At 58.8% G+C, this 17,312-nt stretch overlaps 2 protein-coding genes and 2 long non-coding RNA genes across 4 annotated transcripts; 3 read left to right on the forward strand and 1 right to left on the reverse strand.

The window, feature by feature from the left end:
• Positions 1-714: 714 nt before the first annotated feature.
• Positions 715-1,411, forward strand: LOC120322582. Its single transcript, XR_005562380.1, has 3 exons — positions 715-759; positions 945-1,022; positions 1,098-1,411. It is a non-coding gene; the product is annotated as an uncharacterized LOC120322582 (long non-coding RNA).
• A 5,310-nt stretch (positions 1,412-6,721) lies between these two features.
• LOC113983922 lies at positions 6,722-7,163 on the forward strand. The gene is made up of 4 exons (XR_005562381.1): positions 6,722-6,755; positions 6,853-6,896; positions 6,994-7,034; positions 7,127-7,163. It is a non-coding gene; the product is annotated as an uncharacterized LOC113983922 (long non-coding RNA).
• Positions 7,164-8,904: 1,741 nt separating this feature from the next.
• On the forward strand, positions 8,905-11,548 carry PSMB6 (proteasome 20S subunit beta 6). Its single transcript, XM_039378243.1, has 6 exons — positions 8,905-9,001; positions 9,513-9,580; positions 10,186-10,317; positions 10,401-10,530; positions 10,755-10,899; positions 11,191-11,548. The coding sequence occupies exons 1-6, from the start codon at positions 8,912-8,914 to the stop codon at positions 11,325-11,327; spliced, it is 702 nt and encodes a 233-aa protein (XP_039234177.1). The 5' UTR covers positions 8,905-8,911; the 3' UTR covers positions 11,328-11,548.
• Positions 11,522-15,099, reverse strand: SLC25A11 (solute carrier family 25 member 11). Its single transcript, XM_027746216.2, has 8 exons — positions 14,939-15,099; positions 14,129-14,281; positions 13,532-13,738; positions 13,356-13,446; positions 12,936-13,026; positions 12,750-12,849; positions 12,597-12,648; positions 11,522-12,263 (listed from the first exon to the last, which is right to left on the reverse strand). The coding sequence occupies exons 1-8, from the start codon at positions 15,013-15,015 to the stop codon at positions 12,108-12,110; spliced, it is 927 nt and encodes a 308-aa protein (XP_027602017.1). The 5' UTR covers positions 15,016-15,099; the 3' UTR covers positions 11,522-12,107.
• Between the last annotated feature and the right edge of the window lie 2,213 nt (positions 15,100-17,312).

Consider the following 17,312-nt stretch of genomic DNA (forward strand, 5'->3'; position numbering starts at 1 on the left):
TGTTGAAGATGCTACAGACACCCAGGTTTGCAAGTAGTCAGTGGGGGGTTACAGCCCACAGATAGAATGAGGGCTGGGGTGCCAGGTTAAGAATTGCCAGGGGTGTTTTGAAGGTAGGATGGGTGGAAAGCAGTGTCCAGGAGCCCCCTAAATGCCTGTGAAGGCACCCACTGACTTTTCAGCTGTGCCACTTCAGTTTTCCTCTCCTTCCCCCAGATATTCTGTGCCATCACAGCTGCAGTCTTTGGCAGAGGAGCAGAGCAAGAAGGTGGGTGGTCACCTGACATCAGCACCAAGATGTGGCTTTTAGCTCCACGTTTGCTTGTGTGTTAAGGATTTTGTTGTTCTGGTTTGTTTTTTCTTTGTTTTCAGCTGCAGAGCCCTGGCCCCAGGAGGCTCTAGGCACCGGAGGGGAGGTGATCCAGGTGAGTCCCAGTGAGCAAGGTGAGCATTGACTCCAGGACAGGACTGGATGGTCTCTTACAGGTGTTGTGGTGAATCTGTGCACATGCTTTGTTTCTTGTGTTTTCCAGGGGTTCTGCCACCTTCTCACAGACAGTCCAGTGCTTCAGGGCCCCTGCTGGTAAGAGGTCACTGTGGAGGAGAGGTAGGTAGGAGCTCCCCCAGGAAAGCCATCCTTTCAGGCAGTACCTCAGTCTGTACCTTTGCCTTTGGCTTTTTTACTTTGCAGAGAATGTGTGCAGGCTCAGAGGGCCGGAGCCACCTGCCAGTTAGGTGTGATGGTCTTCAGCTGTCCTTGTGAGTAATCTCCTAGTACTACCAGGGTCATCAATTAAGGCTGGAGCTTTCCCAGCTGCAGGTGCCCTCCAGCCTGCCTTTGGCCAAGGAGGAGCACTGAGGTTGAGTCAGGGAGGTAGGGAGGAGGTGCTGGGGTCTTCCTTACTTTCAGAAACACCCCATAACTTTTTTTCTCACTCCCCCAGGTACGGCACACGGTGATGGCAGCAGCCTCCGACTGGGGTCGGAGCCAGTGGCCCGAGAACCTCTCAGCTCAGGGGAGGGTGAGTAGCCAATTGCAGGGTTATCTCCCGCATGCTGCCCAACTCTTGTCTCAGTTTCTGTTTTCTTTCTCCCAGCGACCGAGTCAGGGATCACAGGACCCTCTGAGCCAGCCGGGCGTCCTTCCTTGGCATCGAAGATGGATTCACATCCCCAGCTGTGGGAAAGATAAGTGGAGGACTCCCACCTGGAGAGGGGATGGGAGCTGGGTCCAGTTTTATGGTTAGGAGGGAGGGATTGTCAAATGAGCAGAGGGGAAAGGGTCTGCCCTAACAGGCCCTTGGCACACATAGGAGGAGCAGTTTACTTTTCATCATGGAGTAGGATGTGCAGGGCAGAGCAGTTCAGGTCTGTGTCGTGTCCTTTGTCCCGTCTGTGTTTCGTGTCTTACAATTCACAGTCACCATGTCTTTGCTTCCTACCCTCAAAGTTCTTATCTGAGATGCCAAGGCATCATTCCTAGGGTCTTGAACCTCTGCACTGCCCAGCCCAGTGCCCATACCATCCGTTCTTTGGCTGGCTAGCTTGGACGTGCATCGGAATCGCATCTGAGAAGTGTCAGGTCAGGTGTCTTTTACAGCCTCCTCACAGGTTGTATCGGTGGCTGTGCCGTGCAGTCATCCCTTGTCATCCCACCTGGGACTTGTGAGAATCTAAGAAGATTCTGAGCATAGCCTTGTCTCCCATCCATCTCAGCAGTTTTGTAGGCAGTTCTTGTCCCAGGCCATTCTGTTCGAGTGTCTTTTCAGGCTCCTCAGAGCCTCCTCCGTTCAGTCTCGCCGTATCCTCCGTCTTCTCGTGCGGCAGCACATCCGTTTTGGCGTCGTTCCTTTCTCAGAGCTCTCTCTCCTGGTTGCACCACAGCCCTTGTCTGGAAATGTGTCCTCGGAGTTTGTGTTGGGCCTGGAACTGCTCTGCCCTGCAGTGTAGACTTGGGGGTAGGTGGAGTAGAAAGGAGACCTCCCAGTTCCCCTGTGGATAGGCTCAGGCACTGAGGGCAGGGCCTTAAAGTGAGGTCAGTGTTTGTTTGTGCAGGTTGTCTTTGGACCCCAGAGGGCTTGTCTAAGGAGAAATTAGAATTGCACAGCAGTTAAGGTCCCCCTGTCTATGTGGCTGACTTTGGTACCTCATTTCTTTGCAGCATCAGATGGACTGGATGTAAAGCAGAGAAGAACAGAAGAGGCTGGAGGAGCACAGTCAGAAGGTGGGTCCTCATGTGAGGTCAGAGCCAAGACATGACTTTTGGCCCTTGGTTTACTTGATCATTTGGATGGTTTGGTGGTTTAGTTTCGGTTTTTTGGTTTTTTTTAAGATGCAGAGCCCTCGGCCCAACAGATGACAGGCACCAGAGGGAAGGTGAGCCCGGTGAGGAAGGTGAGCAGTGACTGCAGGACAAAACTAGCTGCTCTTTTGCAGGTGGTGTACTTGTGGTGAATCTGTGTACATACTTGTTTTTTTGTTTTACAGGCAGTGCACAGACTTCTAACGTGCAGTCCAACGTGACGGGGACCCTGCCTGTAAGAGGTCACGGTCAAGGGGTGTCAGACAGAAGCTGCCACGGGAGCAGCAAACTCTTGGGCAGTATCTCAGTACTCACAGTTGCCTCTGGGATTTTTTGCAGGAGATGTACACAGCCTGACAGGGCCGAAGCCAACTCACAGTGAGGTGACGGACACAGTTTGGTCCTCTGGAGCTGCCCTTGTAGGTGATCTCCGAGTATTGAAAGGATCAGCAACGAAGCACTGAGCTTTTTTGATTGCAGGTGCCATCCGGGTAACCTTTGGGAGCAATGATGCCTTGGGATGGTTTTGAGTGGGTCCGGGGGTGGGGAGGAGGCAGTAGACGGGGATCCACTGCCGCTTTAGAGATGCCCCTCCTATTTGTCTCGCTCTCTCTCTCAGGTATCCCAGAAGATTGACATCACGTGTGTCCCAAGTCTGTCAGAGTCTCTAATCCCAAGGAACTGCCTGGGTGACAGTGATTATAGGGATCGGGGGGGCTGGGCCCTCGTGCCACACTCCGCAGATCTGGTGTCTGGTTTTCTTTCTCACAGCGTGACTCCGAGTAGTGTGACGATGGCAGGAACCTCTGAGGCAGCCCTGGTGCCCCTCCTGTGCATCCAAGATGGATTGGCATCGATGGCAGGAACCTCTGAGGCAGCCCTGGTGCCCCTCCTGTGCATCCAAGATGGATTGGCATCCCCTGCTCTCGGCAAGATAAGTGCAGGGCAAAGACCCAGAGAGGGGTTGGGAGTGGGTGCAAGTGTGTGCCTCACCTGGAGGGATTTTTGCAATTAGTCCGGTGCAGGGGGTATCCTGGGACAGGTTATTTGGACGCATCAAAGGAAGGGCTTAGTTTGTATCATTGGATTCCCGTGTGCAGGGCAGAGCAGTTCCAGTCTGTGTCACGTCCTTTGTCTGCTCCGTGTTCTGTGTCACGTGGTGTGTGTGGTCACAGGTGTGGGGTGTGTCACTTGGGGTCAGCCTGGACCTGCTCTGCCCTGCTCCGTGGATCAGTGGGTAGATAGAATATTGCTCAGTCTCCCATCACCCTGTCAGTTACCCCAGACAGTCGAGCCCGTGGCTGTACGGTCCTGCCGGATGGAGCAGGTGTGCATAGCTCTGGGGTCCCTAGCTCTGGGGTCCCTAGCTCTGGGGTCCCTAGCTCTGGGGTCCCTAGCTCGGGGGTCCCTAGCTCGGGGGTCCCTAGCTCGGGGGTCCGTAGCTCAGGGGTCCGTAGCTCAGGGGTCCCTAGCTCGGGGGTCCCTAGCTCAGGGGTCCCTAACTCAGGGGTCCCTAACTCAGGGGTCCCTAGCTCAGGGGTCCCTAACTCAGGGGCCCATAGCTCAGGTGCAGTCGTGTGCAGTGAGCTCATCCAGCAGCGGGGCTTCAATGGGATAAGAGCTCTCCCTTTCTTTCATTGGGTGGGACTTCTCAAGCTATTCCTGCTTTATTGAGGCATCAGCTTTGGCATCCAAAGCAGCAGAGCTGTAGATGGCAATGAAGAGGGTTACACTCACATGCAGGGTTTTTGAATTTAATAGCTTGGTGTTGGTAAGCTGCTTTTATAACTGGTTATCTGTTTCTCTTTTCCTTAGGAGCCTTGCATCTTTTGGGATCTCCTCATCATCTCAACTGCACCTTGGCATTTTTTCACCAGTGTTATCCAGTCCTCAGGTGAAGCTGCTCTGTGTTTTAGATGCTACAGACACCCAGGTTTGCAAGTAGTCAGTGGGGGGTTACAGCCCACAGATAGAATGAGGGCTGGGGTGCCAGGTTAAGAATTGCCAGGGGTGTTTTGAAGGTAGTATGGGTGGAAAGCAGTGTCCAGGAGCCCCCTAAATGCCTGTGAAGGCACCCACTGACTTTTCAGATGTGCCACTTCAGTTTTCCTCTCCTTCCCCCAGATATTCTCTGCCATCACAGCTGCAGTCTTTGGCAGAGGAGCAGAGCAAGAAGGTGGGTGGTCACCTGACATCAGCACAAAGATGTGGCTTTTGGCTCCACCTTTACTGGATGTGTGAAGGATTTTGTTGTTCTGGTTTGTTTTTTCTTTGTTTTCAGCTGCAGAGCCCTGGTCCCAGGAGGCTCTAGGCACTGGAGGGGAGGTGATCCGGGTGAGTCCCGGTGAGCAAGGTGAGCACTGACTCCAGGACAGAACTGGATGGTCTTTTACAGGTGTTGTGGTGAATCTGTGCACATGCTTTGTTTGTTGTGTTTTCCAGGGGTTCTGCCACCTTCTCACAGACAGTCCAGTGCTTCAGGGCCCCTGCTGGTGAGAGGTCACTGTGGAGGAGAGGTAGGAAGGAGCTCCCCCAGGAAAGCCATCCTTTCAGGCAGTACCTCAGTCTGTATATTTGCCTTTGGCTTTTTTACTTTGCAGAGAATGTGTGCAGGCTCAGAGGGCTGGAGCCACCTGCCAGTTAGGTGTGATGGTCTTCAGCTGTCCTTGTGAGTAATCTCCTAGTACTACCAGGGTCATCAATTAAGGCTCGACCTTTCCCAGCTGCAGGTGCCATCCAGCCTGCCTTTGGCCAAGGAGGAGCACTGAGGTTGAGTCAGGGAGGTAGGGAGGAGGTGCTGGGGTCTCCCTTACTTTCAGAAACACCCCATAACTTTTTTTCTCACTCCCCCAGGTACGGCACACGGTGATGGCAGCAGCCTCCGACTGGGGTTGGAGCCAGTGGCCCGAGAACCTCTCAGCTCAGGGGAGGGTGAGTAGCCAATTGCAGGGTTATCTCCCACCTGCTGCCCAACTCTTGTCTCAGTTTCTGTTTTCTTTCTCCCAGCGACCGAGTCAGGGATCACAGGACCCTCTGAGCCAGCCGGGCGTCCTTCCTTGGCATCGAAGATGGATTCACATCCCCAGCTGTGGGAAAGATAAGTGGAGGGCTCCCACCTGGAGAGGGGATGGGAGCTGGGTCCAGTTTTATGGTTAGGAGGGAGGGATTGTCAAATGAGCAGAGGGGAAAGGGTCTGCCCTAACAGGCCCTTGGCACACATAGGAGGAGCAGTTTACTTTTCATCATGGAGTAGGATGTGCAGGGCAGAGCAGTTCAGGTCTGTGTCGTGTCCTTTGTCCGGTCTGTGTTTCGTGTCTTACAATTCACAGTCAGGGTGTCTTTGCTTCCTGCCCTCCAAGGTCTTATCAGAGATGCCAAGGCATCATTCCTAGAGTCTTGAACCTCTGCACTGCCCAGCCCAGTGCCCATACCATCCGTTCTTTGGCTCACTAGCTTGGACGTGCATCGGAATCACATCTGAGAAGTGTCAGGTCAGGTGTCTTTTACAGCCTCCTCACAGGTTGTATCGGTGGCTGTGCCGTGCAGTCATCCCTTGTCATCCCACCTGGGACTTGTGAGAATCTAAGAAGATTCTGAGCATAGCCTTGTCTCCCATCCATCTCAGCAATTTTGTGGGCAGTTCTTGTCCCAGGCCATTCTGTTCGAGTGTCTTTTCAGGCTCCTCAGAGCCTCCTCCGTTCAGTCTCGCCGTATCCTCCGTCTTCTCGTGCGGCAGCACATCCGTTTTGGCGTCGTTCCTTTCTCAGAGCTCTCTCTCCTGGTTGCACCACAGCCCTTGTCTGGAAATGTGTCCTTGGAGTTTGTGTTGGGCCTGGAACTGCTCTGCCCTGCAGTGTAGACTTGGGGGTAGGTGGAGTAGAAAGGAGACCTCCCAGTTACCCTGTGGATAGGCTCAGGCACTGAGGGCAGGGCCTTAAAGTGAGGTCAGTGTTTGTTTGTGCAGGTTGTCTTTGGACCCCAGAGGGCTTGTCTAAGGAGAAATTAGAATTGCACAGCAGTTAAGGTCCCCCTGTCTATGTGGCTGACTTTGCTAACTCATTTCTTTGCAGCATCAGATGGACTGGATGTAAAGCAGAGATGAACAGAGGAGGCTGGAGGAGCACAGTCAGAAGGTGGGTCCTCATGTGAGGTCAGAGCCAAGACATGACTTTTGGCCCTTGGTTTACTTGATCATTTGGATGGTTTGGTGGTTTAGTTTTGTTTTTTTATTTTTTTTTAAGATGCAGAGCCCTCAGCCCAGCAGACGACAGGCACCAGAGGGAAGGTGAGCCCGGTGAGGAAGGTGAGCAGTGACTGCAGGACAAAACTAGCTGCTCTTTTGCAGGTGGTGTATTTGTGGTGAATCTGTGTACATACTTGGTTTTTTGTTTTCCAGGCAGTGCACAGACTTCTAACGTGCAGTCCAACGTGACGGGGACCCTGCCTGTAAGAGGTCACGGTCAAGGGGTGTCAGACAGAAGCTGCCACGGGAGCAGCAAACTCTTGGGCAGTATCTAAGTACTCACACTTGCCTCTGGGTTTTTTTGCAGGAGATGTACACAGCCTGACAGGGCCGAAGCCAACTCACAGTGAGGTGACGGACACAGTTTGGTCCTCTGGAGCTGCCCTTGTAGGTGATCTCCGAGTATTGAAAGGATCAGCAACGAAGCACTGAGCTTTTTTGATTGCAGGTGCCATCCGGGTAACCTTTGGGAGCAGATGAGCATTGGAGGTGAGTCGGGGAGGCAGCAGGAGGAGCGGGGATCCACTGCAGCTTTAGAGATGCCCTCTAATTTTGTCTCTCTCTCTCTCTCTCTCTCTCAGGTATCCCAGAAGATGACAGCACGTTGTCCAAGTCTGGTCAGAGTCAGCGACCCAAGGACCTGCCTGGGTGACAGTGAGTAGAGGGATCGTGGGGGCTGGGGCCTCGTGCCACACTCCTCAGATCTGGTGTCTGGTTTTCTTTCTCACAGCTGACTCTGAGTAGTGTGACGATGGCAGGAACCTCTGAGGCAGCCCTGGTGCCCCTCCTGTGCATCCAAGATGGATTGGCATCCCCTGCTCTCGGCAAGATAAGTGCAGGGCAAAGACCCAGAGAGGGGTTGGGAGTGGGTGCAAGTGTGTGCCTCACCTGGAGGGATTTTTGCAATTATTCCGGTGCAGGGGGTATCCTGTGACAGGTTATTTGGACACATCAAAGGAAGGGCTTTTTTTTTATCATTGGATTCCCGTGTGCAGGGCAGAGCAGTTCCAGTCGGTGTCACATTCTTTGTCTCGTCCATGTTTTGTGTCCTTAGGGTTTTTGCATCTTGCCCTCGAGGGGCTCATGGGAAGCATCAGGCATCATCCTTAGGTTCTTGAAAGTCTTCTCTGTGTAGCCAAGTACCGGAGTTGTCAGTTGCTTCATTTGCAGGTTCAGGCCTTCTTTGGAATCACATCTCTGACTGTAACGGTCAGACCTCTTTTAAGGCCTCATTCCAGGCCATATCCTCACTGATGCTCTCCAGCCATCCCTCATAAAGCAGGAGGACTTGTTTTCCACATCATTCCTTTCTTAGCTTCCGAACGTGGCGACATCGTGCATCCATCGTCAGGGTTTTGACAGGCACTTAGGACCAATCATCTCGTTAGCATTTTTATTTTTCAGGATCCTTTGAGCCTAGTCACGTTATCACAGTAGTCCTATAGGTCATGCTTTTCCACAGCATCTCAATTCTTACAATCTAATCTTGTCAAAGCGAGGTTTGTCTCTTAATTGTGTCACACGGTCTGTGTTGTCACGGGTATGGGGTGTCTCACTTGGGGTCAGCCTGGAACTGCTCTGCCCTGCTCCGTGGATCAGTGGGTAGATGGAATGTGGCTCCGAGTCTCAGGTCAGCATGTCAGTTCCCTTAGACAGTGGAGCCGATGGCTGTCCAGTCTGTGAGCAGGACGGTCTTGCGATGCCCTGCTGGGGTGTATGGAGTCCCGGCTAGGTGGAGTAGGAACCAGTGTCTATGGTACGGGCATTTGTCAGGGTCTTTGGGCTTACGAAATGTATAGGCTCAGTTTGGGGGTGAGTCCAAGGTCACAGAAGGCACACTTCAGAGTCCCTCCCCTTTTGTCTTACAGCCACCCAAAGGAGACTCAGATTCCCGGGTGAAAGACGGCACCGGTTTTCCCAGAACTTAGGGCGTCCGGGGTGAGATCGGCCGAACGATCATCGACGGAGTCTTCTGAGAGCCACGGGGAGTCCCTTTGCATTGCAGCCCAATGACTTCTGGACTGCATCGTATATGTTTATTTATTGTTGCAGGTTGCTTCTTAGACGTAGTTATTGTGTTTTCCAAGTATTGTTTAATTTATATTTATAAAAAGTTTATTTGTATTTTCCAACCCTATATATCTATATTCGGAATTTCTTATACTCCAAGATCCTATATATAATACAGTTGAAAGTAATTTATATATTAACTAGGATCATTTTTTAATACATAGAAAAATGAGAATCGTCAGGTCTTAAGATTTTTTGCGCACCCCCCAATGGATTTTCAGGCTTTTGGGGGCGCTGCCGTAAAGCGTCGCAGCCTCCACGTCGCGCCGGCCACGCTGCCGTAAAGCGCGCGGAAGATGGCGGCGGTGACGGTGCGGGAGCCCCGGGCCGCGCCGGGCCCCGCGGGGCTGCATCGGGACTGGACGGCGGAGCCCGTCAGCACCGGCGTGAGTGCGCCGGGAGCCGCGGGGGCACCCGCTCCCCCGCCGCGGGGCTGGGGGTGTGCGATGGGAAGGAGGGCCCGCCGTGGGCAGGGGGCGGGCTGTGGGACGGAGGGTCCCCGGTGCGGGGAGCCATCCTGGGGACTGTTGGTGGGTATAGGGCACAAGGGACCCCAGAGTGGGGCTGGAGAGAGGGCTTCGGGGATGGTGAGTTCCCCATAGGGGCTGGAAGGGTGATGTGTGTCAGAGGGACCCCGCCGGGGGATTCTGTGGGGATGGGGGGCTGCTGTAGGAAGGGGTGTTATGTGGGGCGGGGGCTGCTGTGGGGCAGGGGGGATTCTGTGGGGCAGGGGCTGCTGTGGGACGGGGGGTTCTGTGGGACAGAGGCTGCTGTGGGGAGGGGCGTTCTGTGGGGCAGGGGCTGCTGTGGGGAGGAGGGGGTTCTGTGGCACAGGGGGGTTCGGTGGGGACGGGGCTGCTGTGGCACAGGGACCCCCAGTGCAGCCCCTCCCCCCAGACCACCATCATGGCCGTGGAGTTCGACGGAGGTGTCGTCATCGGGGCCGACTCCCGCACCACCACCGGGTGAGGATGGTGATGTGACGTCATCAGTGACATCACCAGGGCCAGGCCCTGTCCCGGGGTTGTCACCCATGACCCCTTGTCCTGGTGTCACCATGATGTCAGCGTGATGCCACCCCCGAAGCTGTGGCCGTGGCCCCATGTGGCCGCAGGTATCAGTGTCGCACCTGACAGGCATTTTTCATCACCAAATTCATCCAAGAATCCTTTATTTTTGTGCAGTAATTCCCGAAAAAACATTCTCAGGTTAAAGCTTGTGCTCCTGGTCCCAGTCTTTGGATTTCTCACCACAGATCCCATTTTCCTTGGCCAAATCCTTTTTCCTCCTTCAGGGGGAGTTTGTGAATCCCACAGAACTGTTCCCCAGCGGTGGTACTAAAAATCAGCTTATTAGCACAGCAAATTCCACCTTTTTTAACTCCCCTCTTTGCAAAACCTGGTATTTTGGGTCCAACGAAATTCCTCTTGGCCTGAAGCGGTGACAGCTCCAGGGGTGCCGGGGGGCTCTGGCAGCTTTTTGGGGCCAACGGCTCCTTTCCAGGGCTGTCCCAGCACCTCTGCCGTGTTGTGTCCCTGCGGGATCACCTCAAACTGGCGGTGTCCCCCAGGTCCTACGTGGCCAACCGTGTGACGGACAAGCTGACCCCGGTCCACGACCGCATCTTCTGCTGCCGCTCGGGCTCGGCGGCCGACACGCAGGCGGTGGCCGACGCCGTGGCCTACCAGCTGGCCTTCCACAGGTACCCCTGCTGTGGGGCAGGGCTGGGGCGCGTGGAGGGCCCCCAGGCTGACCCCCGGCCCCACGGCCGTCCCTGCCCCACAGCGTGGAGCTGGAGGAGCCGCCGCGGGTGCGCACGGCCGCGCGCCTGTTCCAGCAGAGCTGCTACCGCTACCGCGAGGAGCTCAGCGCCGGCATCATCGTGGCCGGCTGGGACCCGCGCCGGGGGGGACAGGTGAGGGTCCTTCTGGCCCACAGTGTCCCCCCCTTTTCTCTCCTGGAGTGCCTTGCTCTGCCCTATGTCCTCTTCTGCCTCCTGGCATCTCCTTCTCTGCCACACAGTCCCCCCCTTTCTATCCCATAGCCCCTCCTCAGCCCCAGGCTCTGCCTGCACCCTCCTGCCCCACAGCCCCCCCTCTCTACCCCATAGTGCCCTACAGCCCCCCCTGTACCACCCAGGTGTATGTGGTGCCGCTGGGGGGGCTTCTCCTGCGCCAGCCCTTCGCCGTGGGGGGCTCGGGCAGCTCCTATATCTACGGATACCTGGATGCCACATTCCAGCCTGGGATGAGCCGCTCCCAGTGCCAGGAGTTCGTCGCCCGTGGTGGGTTTGGGGGACTCGGGGTGGGGGGCGGGGCCAGGCAGTGGTTGGGAGGGTCCTGGGAGGCATTTTGAGAAGCACAGAGGAGTCTGGGGGAGTCCTGGGACTTGGGGATTTGGGGAACGTGTAAGGGTGCGAGGGGGTCCTGGGAGGAGGTTTGGGAGGGGCACTGTGGGGTTTGGGGAGGGTGCTGGGAGGCGATTTGGGGAGCCCTTGGAGGGGATCTGGGGGGCACTGGGAGGGGGTTTGGGGGTCCCTGAGGGACTCTGGGGGTCCCTAACCTGTGTCCCCCAGCACTGGCCTTGGCGATGGTGCGGGACGGCTCCAGCGGGGGCGTGATCCGGCTGGCGGCCATCACCGAGGAGGGGGTGGAACGGACCGTCCTGGCTGGCCCCGACCTGCCCTGGGGTGACGGTGGCCCCCCTGCCTGAGAGAGGGGCCCCCCGGGACCCCTGAACGAGGTGGGGGAGGACAACACAAATGGCTCCGCGGATCCACTGCCTCCGCTGTGTGTTCGGGGGGGTCCCCTCCAGGGGGCCACGGCCAGACCCGCGGTGTGGGACGTGAGCCACGTGCCTCCCGCATGGCCCTGCCCCTGGTGTCACAGACATAAACCACACCCCCATCGTTGTGGGGTTTTGCTTTAATTACATGATCACGATTCATGATTCATTAACAAAGCACGGGGAAGGGGTTGGGGGGGGCTTCGGGGGGCTCTTGCCCCACAGTGTGATCTTGACGTTGGCTGGTAACAAAACCCCCAGGGGGTGTGAGAAGAGGGCACATGGAGTAGGGGGGCCCCTACAGGACACCCTACGTTTTCCATAGGAAGTCTAGGGCTGTCCCTTTGGGACGAGACACCCCCCAGGAACCCCCCTGTTACCCCCATGTTGGGCATCAAGCGCCCCTATAGAGCCCAGGACCTCTCCATAGGGCCCCTGGGGTCCCTATAGCCCTGGGGAGGGTGTCATGCACCCCAGTAGGGCCCAAGACCCCTCCATAGGGCCCCAGGGCTACTTCATAGCCTTGATGGGTGGGGGAGACAGGCATCCCTACAGAGCACCCCCCCCCCCGTTGGGAGTCAGGCACCCCCCCAGCCCTCGAGGGGGACGTCAGACCCTCCCCCAGACTCCTCTGGGGGGGGGTCAGATGCCCCTATAGAGCCCCCAGAATGGGATCAGATCCCCCTGACCTCCCCCCCAGAGTGGGGGTCAGGCACTGAGGAAGAGCCGCTGGTACCACTTGTTCATCTGCTCGAGGAAGATGAAGGTGAGCACGGTGTGGGGGCCCAGGCGGGCGTAGTAGGGGGTGAAGCCCTTCCAGAGGCTGAAGAACCCCTCGTACCGCACCACCTTCACCAGCACGTCCTGCAGGGAGGGAACCCCACACCCAAAATTACGAGAAGCCGTCTGAAAATGAACCCCTCATCTCCCCGGTGATGGGAAACCTTCCCAAAATGATGGAGACTCCCCTCAAAATGGCAAGGGAACTCCCCAAAATGATGGGGACCTCCTCAAAAAGGACCTGAACTGCCCCATCAATGACAGGCAATGCCCTCAAAACAGTGGGGACCCCCCCCCAGTTGAAAAGGAACCCCTGCAAAATGACAGGAACCGTGCCCCAAATGACAGAGAATCCCCCCCAGAATGATGGGGGCCGCCCCCAAACGCTGAGGCCCTCCCAGAGCCCTGCTCGCTCACCAGCCCGTTGCGGTACTCGGGTTTCCCATCGACAGTCCGCATGTTCTGGATCCTGTCCGAATTTTTCGGGTGAAATAGGAGAGGTTTTGGGATGACCCCCAAATCCATAATTAATTGACAGGGGAGGGTGGGGGATCCCCCAAATGAACCCACCGGGTCTTGACGATGTCAACGGGCATGGAGGCGGCCGTGGTCACCAGCCCGCTGATCATGCTGGCACAGAAGTGGCACAGGATGTCGTCACGGAAATGCCCTGGAGGGACCCCAAAACATCAAAGGGGGATAGGGGAGGGTGTGCCAGGATTTGGGGGGACCCCCAGGGCAGAGCCCCAAACTCACCAGAGTCGAGCAGGAATTGCTTGGATTGGGAGTAGGAGGCAAGTTGGGCAGCATTGACGACCACGGCGCGGGCCATGGTGGGGATACAGCCCTGGGGAGAGATAGAGGGGGTTGGGGAGCCCCCTGCACCCCCAGGCCCTCCCCCCATCTCCCCCTGCACCTTCAGACACCCCACCTGCCTGCCTTCCTCCCTTACTGCAGTGAGGGCACAGCCCTAGGGGGAGATGAGGGGGTTTCGGGGGACCCCCTGCACTCCCAAACCCCTCCAAACCATGAGAACGACCCCCCCTCCGTGCACCCCCGGGGGAGGGTCCCGGGATGATGGGGGGGAGGTCTCAGAGCATTTGGGATCATGGAGAGGACTAGGGGAGCTTTAGGGAGGGGGAGACGGATTTTGGGGTCCCCCAGGCCCCTCCATACCCTCCACAGTGTGAGAACCCCCTCCTCCCTCGCCATCCTCACGAGGGCATCAAACACGTTGCGATACCCGCGGCGCTCGCCAGGGGGCAGCCTGTGAATTGGGGTGAAAAAAGGGGATTTTGGTAAAAAAGTTGAATTTGGAGGCCCGGGGGAAAATTTTGGGGGGGGAGCCTCACCTGCCATCAGCCGTCATGCGGATCAGAGCGACCTCAGCAGGGGTCCCCACAAAGGCCCCCGCAGCCCCCGCTGTCATCCCCATGGCGGCCTTGGCCAGGAACGGAGGGGGGGTCCCGTCGGGGCCCCCGAACCGCTCGAGCAGGACGCTGTAGATCCCCAGGCGGGTGGTGGTGTAGGTGGCCTGGCGCAGGAGCCCTGCTGACAGCCTGGGGGAGCACACCCCGAAAATAGGGCACCCCGAGAACGGGGGAGCCCGGAAATAGGGGGCAGGGAAGAGCCCAAGGCTTGCAGGCAAGTTTTGGGGAGGTTCAGGGGGTGTTAGGGGAGCTCAGGGGGTTTGGGGGGGCCCATACCCTGTGCAGACACCCCGAAGCCCCTCGTGGTATAGGATGGACCCCAGGGAATGTGGGGACATGGGGTCTGGGAAGGGCCCAGAGGCTTTGGGGGGTGGCAGAGCGTTTCGGGGGTTCCGTACCCCTTGTAGACACCCCGCAGCCCCTCGTGGCGCAGGATGAACCCCAGGGCGTGAAGGGACACGGCGTTTGGGGAAGTCCCCGGGGGTTTGGGGGTTCAGAAGGGTTTTGGGGGACCCGTACCCCGTGTAGACACCCCGCAGCCCCTCGTGGCGCAGGATGGAGCCCAGGGCGTGCAGGGACGTGCGGTACTCACGCCCCTTTGCCCCGGCCCCACTCAGCTGCATCCGGTTCTTCACCAGGTCCAGGGGCTGCACGAAGACAGTGGCCCCCATCCTGGAGAGGGGGGGTCAAGGAGGGTCAGGGGGACTCCAAAAATACTCACACTTCTCCCACAGGCCCCCCGATCCACCCACAGCCCTCTCAGGGGATTCCTGGGCTGAGGGGGGTTGGAGGTTCTGAAGGAGTTTTGGGGGGCTGGGAGGGGACACTGGTGAGGGGGTTGGGAGGAGCTGGAGGGGGTTTCAGGAGGCCTGAAGGGGCTCAGTGGGTTAGAATTGATTTGGGGGGACACTGGGAGGAGGTTAGCGGGGCTGCAGGGAACTTGGGGAGGATTTGGCGAACTCAGAAGGGATTTAGGAGGTCTGGAGGGGGCTTGGGGGGCATTTGGGGGAGTCAGAAGGGATTTGGGAGAGCTGGAAGGGATTTAGGGGATCTGACGGGATTTTAGGGAGTGCTGTGGAGGCCAATGGTGGGAATTTTCGGAGGGGGAGAGTTAAAGGGTTTTGGGAGGCTGAGGGAGGCTCAGGGGGTTGAGCTGAAGGGGCAACGGGAGTACTGCGGGGGGCTGAAGGGGCTTGGGGGGGTCTTCGGGGGGAGGGTTGTCTCTGTTTGAGGGGGTGTCCCGGTTTTGGCGGAGGGTTCTCGCTTTTGGGGGGGGGGGGGCTTCGGTTTGGGGGGGGAATCTCGGTTTTGGGGGCGGGGGTCTCTCACCCGGCCAGGCCGCCGAAGAGAAACTTGATGGACTTCGGGGAGGTCTTGGGCCTCTCGGCCGCCGGCGCCGCCGCCATGGCGGGCGGGCCCCGGTCCCGGGGTGGGGAACCGGGGGGAGGGCACGGCGCCCCGGGGGGTGTCCCGGGGGGTCGCGAGGGGCGCGGGGCGGGCGCGCGCAGAGAGCGGGGGGCGCGCGCGGGGTCCCGGACCGGCGGCGCCCCAAGGTGACTCGGGGGGGGCGCGGCGCCACTGCTCCTGCGCGGGGCGCGTGCGCGCCGCCGGGGGGCGTGGCCTGTCCTCCAGGGGGCGTGAACTTCGGAGGGGAGGGGGCGTGGTGTGGTTCGGCGGAGTTATCTGGGAAGAGGGCGTGGTCGCGCCTGCCCCCGCCCCTGGTTCTCATCGGTGGAGGGTGTTTAGGCGGGAAGAAGAATCGCGGGGATTGGTCAGTAGGGCCGTGGGCGGGATTTGGGGCGTGCCCCCACCTCTCAGTCTCGCGAGATTCTGCCATCTTGTGGCTCCTGAGGGGAGCCGGCCGGGCGGGAGGGGCCGGGACCATCCTGGACCCCCCGGAGCCAGCCCCGCATTCGGACCCGGACCCGGACCCGGACCCGCCGCTGCTCAGCCGCCGTTGCGTTGCCTGCCCAGTCCTATTCCAGGTAGTGAGTGCTGGGGAGGCGCTGGGACATAGTGGGAAGGCATTTGGGACACTAGGGGGCGCTGTGGGTACACTGGAGGCACTGGGAGGCACTCCGGGCACACTGGGAGGCACTCTGGGCACACGGGGGGACACTCCGGGCACACGGGGGGACATTCCGCCACCCTGGGGGCACTCCGGGCACACGGGGGGACATTCCGCCACCCTGGGGGTACTCCGGGCACACGGGGGGACATTCCGCCACCCTGGGGGCACTCCGGGCACGCTGGGAGGCAGTCTGGTTATACTGGGGGGCACTAGAGATGGTCTCAGGTGCCTCAGTCTGCACTGGGGGCACTCTGAACTCCCCTACCCACTGTGGCACCTCCTGCCAGTTCCTGTTACTGGTTCTAACCGGGAGTCACTGGTCAGGTCCCACATCCCAACCCCTCCCCACGGCTTTCCAAGGCTCTAATCTCCCCTAAAACTCTGCCCCTTCCCTCCAACAACCCCCCCAATTGTGTGGTCCCCCTGAGGTGCTGGGAGGTGGTGTGGCCACCCGAGGGTGCAGATTACCGGAGGTGACACAGATGACACTGTCCTACAGGTGACAGAGGTGAGGGGGTCATCTGGGGACAGGGGAGCCCCAGTTACACCATCTTACAGGTGACAGGGCACCCCAGCCCCACAGGTGGCACAGTGATGGGGTAATGAGGGGCTTTGGCCCCATGGAAGTGGGGGTAGGGGTGGCACATAGGGGACCTGAACACCTGGGCTCCTCCATGCCACGGGGGGGAAGTTCTGCCTCACGGACCAACCCCTGACACCCCAATTCCCTCCATGGGGCACGTCCGGGCCCCTCCTCCCCTCCGTGAGTCAGATGGGGGGGGAACAGGAAGCGCCGGAGCTGCCGCGTTGTCCTTATAAGGCCTGGACGGCACCGGAGCTGCTTCCGCACGCCCAGTCCTGCCCCACATCCCCCCTACCCCACATGACCCCCTCTGCCCCACAGCAGCCCCTCACATCATCCCCACATCCCCTCCCCAGCCCTCATCAGCCTGCCCCCCACCCCACAGTGTCCCCTTGTCCCCCAACCCCAAGTGTCCCCCAACCGTCTTCTTTCCCTCCCACAGACACCCAGAACCCCCCTGCTGTTGGTGCAGCCCCCCAATAAAGCCTTTACCCCCCGACTTTGCCTCTGGAGGGTCTGGGACAGTGTGGGGGGGTTGTGGGGCGGGTGCCAGGGCGTCACCCCCGCCCCATCGCAGACTTTGCCCCCTCGGGGTGCGGCACAGCACCCTTGGACCCGGCTGTCTGGGAAGGCTCCCCGTGCCCTGGGCGGAGGGCAGAGCCACACCCCACAGCTCTGCCCCACACATCGGGTTCTCCTATCCCACCCCCCAAATCCTGCCCGACACATTCCAGCCCCACAGTGACTCCCCACAAGGGCACTTTATTGCTGCCGGCAGCGGGGACTGGGGAGGCGAGAGGGGGGTGGGGGACGGGGTCCTGCTGGTCCCTGGCGGCTCCTGCTGGTCCCTGGGGGTCCAGGGGGCCCCCGGGTGGCCCCGGGGGTCCCCCCCAGCCCCCTCAGTACTGGCTGCGCCGCAGGTGATTGGCCATCTCGTAGCATTTCTTGTTGACGCAGCCGCCGTGGACGCCCTCCTTGCCCATGGCCAGCACGATGGCTGCAGGGGTAGGGGCGTCAAGGGGGGGCCCAATCCCCCAAAACACCCATCA

The sequence above is a fragment of the Pipra filicauda genome, unplaced genomic scaffold (assembly GCF_003945595.2).
Source record: "Pipra filicauda isolate LSUMZ 115617 unplaced genomic scaffold, ASM394559v2 scaffold1333_size26775_pilon, whole genome shotgun sequence".
In the NCBI taxonomy this organism is placed as follows: domain Eukaryota; kingdom Metazoa; phylum Chordata; class Aves; order Passeriformes; family Pipridae; genus Pipra; species Pipra filicauda.